The sequence below is a fragment of the Triticum urartu genome, chromosome 5 (genome assembly GCF_003073215.2).
Source record: "Triticum urartu cultivar G1812 chromosome 5, Tu2.1, whole genome shotgun sequence".
In the NCBI taxonomy this organism is placed as follows: domain Eukaryota; kingdom Viridiplantae; phylum Streptophyta; class Magnoliopsida; order Poales; family Poaceae; genus Triticum; species Triticum urartu.
The window spans coordinates 496169822-496175754 of record NC_053026.1 but is presented as its reverse complement, the minus strand read 5'-3'; the positions used below and the strand labels follow the sequence as shown (position 1 = coordinate 496175754).

The window sequence follows — 5933 nt, the reverse complement described above, 5'->3', positions numbered from 1 at the left end:
TTTTTTGATTTTTGTGAACTTTCTTTTGAATTCATGATTTTTTAAATATTTTTTTCTCAAAAAGTCAATGGTCAACCGGTCAACGGTGGACTAGTCAACGGTGACCAACAAACCAAAAAAACCAGTCTTGGATCAGGACGCTCTAGTTTTCGAGCCTTCGCCTCCATATGTGGGCCGGTCCACGAGGAGCTACATATTGGCGCCAGTTACCCTCCCTGGCGTTTAAGGTGCTTGGGAGGTGGTCTTAAAAACCACATTGTACTAGCACAAATCGTGGCGTCCTTTGATTTGTTGGTTGACATCATGAACAAGACATAAGGAAAACTCAACTAGCTGTGTTTTAGCAAATCCGTATAAGGTGTCTTTAAGGGGGGGAAATTCTCCACATCAATATTATTGCTCATTATTCGCTATTAAAGCATCTTGATGAGACAACCAATACCATACCTGGTCCCACAAAAATGGTAAAAAGTTTATTTTGGGGGCTCTGGTGGGCTACCAGTCCCACCCTTATCCCCCCCCTTGCCATTTTTCCCGCGTAACCACCTATTTTTGCTAACACCCACTCCCAATACCCAGAATATTTTGGCAGGCTAAACTTTCACATCCTCGGTTGCCTCAAACATCGTTTCTGCCACTATCATGCCTCCTTCGATGAGTTGTCCGATGTGTTCACACCTCCGCCGTTGGTGCATTCATGAGACTTTTTATGAGATAGTTTTCTTATATATTCTTGTTGTACCTTTGTTAATGTTTTGACTCCACCTCGGTGATGTTAGTTATGCCATGTTCGTAAGTGTAATTATATCTCAGTGATGTCAATTATGTCAAGTTGTGGATCCAAGGTTTTTCCACCATGTCCGCAATGTGTTGCCCCAGTGGGAGTAAATTCCTCTCAAAGGGGGACGCCCAATCAATGAAAGATCGGGTTGGTTCTATAGTTTAGATATAAGTTTGATTCATAGATTGCCATTTCTCATATTTTCTGAATCCATAGATTAATTAGTTCTCTTAGCCATGAATAAACCCGACGAACCATCCATCCAGTGATAAAATCTACGGAATAAGAAGCGAGGTAGGTGAACCATTCTTGCAATGAGCTTTTTAATCAAGACATGGAAAGACGCACCAAAAAAAAAGTTGCAAGCATTACTACGAGGGGAAAAGGGTGAATTCTAATGTCTTTATTCCTGTTTGCACGGAGACTACCAAGAGATGGTAGCTAAAATTATACTTTGTCGATTGCACTATGCTATGATTAATACCATCTTTGCAAATGTCCTAATGTTCATCCTCTTGCCCGTGTTTCCACCACTTTTGCTCTCTTTAAGATAGTTCATACTTGGCAACTTCTTGGTATTTGCTACTTTCATTTGTTTACTACAAGATACAACAAACAAATCACTTCCTTGTCATCCCTACTAACAAATTTAACATGTACTAGTTACATGTGTGGTTGAATTAACAACTCAATTGTTAAATCTTATCGATATTCTTTCAGACCCTCATTGTCGAAAATATAAATAAGGTTGCAATAATTCCCAAAGAAGATTGTTGTGTCTCCATGCACTTAGGGGAATCAAGACGGTTGACGAGGGCCATGGTGGAGGATGCCGTGGTGGTGGCTCCGGGGACGTGGCAGGCGGATCCACGAGGTAGTTGCAATGGTTCATACCAGCGAGTTGGTTGAAACTGTAAAAGAATTGGAAGATCATCTTACGTCCAAGCCGCTTCCCTCTCCCCCATCGATGAGGATTGAAGGGGGTTAGCCTAGGACCACAATCATAGGATGATGTGGAACCTTGATCCGACATCTTCTCCAGTGGTGTGAGTGGGTTTTGGGCTCTCGCAACGCCATGATATAGTTAGCGAGGCATTGTCAGTGGTCGAGAGAATGATGACAATGACGGATGATTCGACGACAAGAATGTGTGTACTCCAGATGAAAACACATGATCTTCCTTTCGAGGCTATATTAGGCAATGTGGGCTTGTTAGCGTCGTGCCCTTGTTGAAGCTATTGCGTCAAAGCTTGACTTCGGGGATGAAAATCCTCTATTCAACCTTTAGTCAAAGTCATCAACATCATCGTATGTATGACTAGGGACGGAGCTAGCAGGAGGCGAGCTTGGGCCATGGCTCCCTCCGTGTTGTAAAAAAATCCTCAAACTGCCCCTAAGTAGTATGTGGAATGAATGAATGTAGTCACTAAATTCTTATATATGCCTCCCCCACACACAAAATAAAATTCCTAGCTCCATCCCTGCATATGATGCATCATTGAAGGCTCTGTCTAGGAGTGGCATTTTTCGGTTTGATTAGGTTTTGTCGTAAGGTTAGCGGTAGGATTGCGGAGATTGTGCCACGGGGACGGACCCATTTTGGATGGCCTATGGTTTTCCTTTTTTCTTTGTTATTAGTTGATTCATTCAGCATCAATGGTAGGCTTTGCTTGACACTGTGAATTAGTCAATGATATATGACTGTAGAATATACATGCACAATATTAGATCAATGCAGGGAATTAAACCTTGAGCGGCGAGACGGCAAGTGTTTGTAAGTGATACTGGGTCTAATAGCTAGCTCAATCGTGCCCGCCCCCTTAATTGGAAATAAAATAGAACGATATATACTCATAATGACCGCTAGATTCTCTCTCTCTCTCATGGAAGTCCTTGTTTAAAAAGAAAGCTTTTGATCTATTCGTATTCAATCATGACAGACAACAAATACCAGAAATAATAGAAAATTAAATCCAAATCCGTAGATCCCTAGCAAAGACTAAAAATACTGAAGCAAGGCAAAGACGTGCCGCCAGACAAAATTTGTTATAATAGACAATCAACAAGTCGTCGTGCTAAGGTCACATAGGACTATCACACTAGAACAACAACCACCGTCAATGAAAGTTTTTATTAATTTCTTTGTCATCTATGAAGAGTATATATATATAGAACTATGCACGAAAGGGTTCGGCTTCTTTTTGCATTTGTATGTCGAAGACGCGTACAGCCAAATATAAGCTGCTGGATATCATTGTAGCTGCAAATTGTTTAGTGATTCCCAATGCAAGAGTTAAGATTAAGAAGATAACGCCAGTTGTGTTACTTTATCAGCTGGCGACCACTACCTGCTAGGAATCGTACGAGAAAGAGTGTATAGAAAGCGTCGTTGCTAGGAATCGTACGAGAAAGAATTATAAATAGAAAGCGTAAACTATGTGAGCCTATGTACCGGTTCATTGTATGTACAGCTACTATTAATGTAAGCTTGGTTTGTTGATATATGAGGCGACACGGAAACTTGTTTATCTCTGTCGTCTCTGTCTGCATCCCATGGGCTCATGCATGAAAGATGCAGCAGCAGTAATGATAGATCCAAGTGTGTGCTTGCATCAATGGACGAGACTTGCCTGCTCCCCGTTTGTGCGCCCATACGTGCTCCCGCATACGTGGTTTGATTTGATTAGAACAAAATAAAATCCGACCCCACCCACTTAAAATCAGGGAAAGAGATGATTAAATTAAAAAAGAAAAAAAAATGACAGCCGTAGGATGAGGTGGAAGCACGAATGAAAGCATGAAAGGGGAGTAGGTAAAGCCGGATCCTGCACCAATGGCTTCGCCGTTCGCCAATCTGGACGGGTTTTCTTTTCAAATCACCTTTTAATTTTCATCTACTCCATGCATATTACTCCATGCATATGTGCACATGCATGACGCCGTACGTTCGGCGTAGATGCATGCACCCTCCATATGCGCCTCATGTGCTAGCTTCAGGAGCCAGCCTGCTAATTTGGGTTAGATTGCACACTACTTACGTATGTACGTATACCTACTGTGTATACATCGTATTAGGAAAAAATACTGACTTGATGACGCCCGGGTGCGTTGTCGTATCCAGCCGCCCTACGTCATTCGCATCTGTGCAATCCTATTCGTCCATACTACTACTATAGAATATACTCCTTCCGTTCCTAAATATTTATCTTTCTAGACATTTCAAATAACTACTACATACGGATGTATATAGATATATTTTAGAGTGTAGATTTACTCATTTTGTTCCGTATGTGGTCACTTGTTGAAATGCCTAGAAAGACAAGTATTTAGGAACGAAGGGAGTAGATCGGTCCTGCATGCAATGCGAGGCCCGTGTAGCTGTAGCTGATGGATGGACAAGTTGATCTATAGATTACAGTTGTGTCATTACAAGTCAAAGCTTGTCTGCCCCGTGTAGCTGCGTTTGTTCGCTGAACGCTGGGTATATATAGAGAGATATACGGATTGTCTCGTAGACTCGACGTATATGCTGCTGGTCTTAACTCTGGATTATCTCCGCCTCGTCCACAAGGCTTAGATTTAGCTTAATTATACATGGAGCTACCTACAGGTGAACACTCCTACCACCACGGCTACTCTATTTCTTTCTCCTCCGGCACACCACAGTACACACATCATCAGCGTGCGCAAGCTCGAGCTCGTGCTGACATGGAGGTCGACCACCAGCGGTTGTCGTTCCTCATGGAAGCTACCTCCATCACCAGCAAGGACGACGGCTCACCTCCCGCCTCTGCAGGAGACGCGGCCGGCGACCACAGTGGAGGCAGCGAGTTCATGGCGACTCCTGTCGCGTGGCCGCCGCTGGGACTCCAGGGGTGCTCCAGTGGTTCATGCAGTGCGCCGGACTCGCCGTTCATCGGGGTGCGGAAGCGGCCGTGGGGCAAGTACGCCGCCGAGATCCGGGACTCCACCCGCAACGGCGCCCGTGTTTGGCTTGGCACGTTCGACACTCCGCATGCCGCCGCGCTCGCCTACGACCAGGCCGCTTTCTCCGTGCGCGGCCCGGCCGCCGTGCTCAACTTCCCGGTCAAGCTTGTGCAGGAGTCGCTGCGCGCGCTCGGCATCGGCGGGGCCGCCGCCGCGGGGGACTCGCCTGCGCTCGCGCTGAAGCGCCGCCACTGCATCCGGAAGAGAAATCCCAAGAACAAGAGGAGGACGGGCACGGCGACGGCGGCAGCGGGGGCCGATGCTGCATCGTCATTGTCAGCGTGCGTGCTGGAGCTGGAGGACCTTGGAGCCGACTACCTCGAGGAGCTGCTCACCATGTCGGATCTGTGAGCCACCGCTCCGCTCATGCATCCTATATATGTATATATGATGACTTGATGTGTCCGTCATGGTGAACCGAACCGAGAGCTCCTGCCATTTCTTTCCGTGAGAGCGACGCCGTGTTATGCAGAGGTAGCGGCGAGCTATCGCATCCGTTTTACATTGCTGGCTTGCTGCCGTGCCCACCATCACTTCCATTCCATGTTTGTAAATGGCATGCAACATTCTCTAAGGTATCAACGAAGCCGAGCCCAAGTAGGGCGCTAGCCTAATCCGACTTTGAATTAACAAAGATATCAACCGGCCAGGATACAACTGCAGCATGCAACCAAGTAGAACAACAGAACGCGGCAAGATAGAGAGGCGTTGGAAAACAGCTAACTAAGCCTCGGACACTTCACGCATGAAGAATATAAAAAAGAACACATAGATGAAGAAGTCGAGGTCCTCCACCGCGACTAAACATGAACGGAAGCAATGTCGGCTCTGAAGACGGAATGAAGATGCACCTACATGGCCTGCCATCACCAGACACTAAGGACCTCGGTACGACACATCCATCCAACTTCTTCTCCGAAGGTGGACACAACCTCCTCGCCTGGATCGCAAGACGTCGCACCGTCGAAGAACGAAAAGTTCCACATGAACATCGATGGAAGCCATCGGATAGTCCCAAAGAGCAGATTAGAGCACCCAAATTTGCCGAAGAGGCTCACCCAAAGTAGAGTGCCCTACACGGCCCACTGCCAGAACACGCCGAAGGAAAAGAGCTCAGGCTTGGATGAAGAAGGACATGCCATCGGCTGCTGCCAACGAACCCACA

At 46.1% G+C, this 5933-nt stretch overlaps 1 protein-coding gene across 1 annotated transcript; it reads left to right on the top strand.

The window, feature by feature from the left end:
* The first annotated feature begins 4319 nt into the window (after nt 1–4319).
* Nucleotides 4320–5366, top strand: LOC125556430 (ethylene-response factor C3-like). The gene has a single exon (XM_048719166.1). It carries the CDS (start codon nt 4376–4378, stop codon nt 5117–5119), a length of 744 nt encoding a protein of 247 aa, XP_048575123.1. The 5' UTR covers nt 4320–4375; the 3' UTR covers nt 5120–5366.
* Nucleotides 5367–5933: the final 567 nt, after the last annotated feature.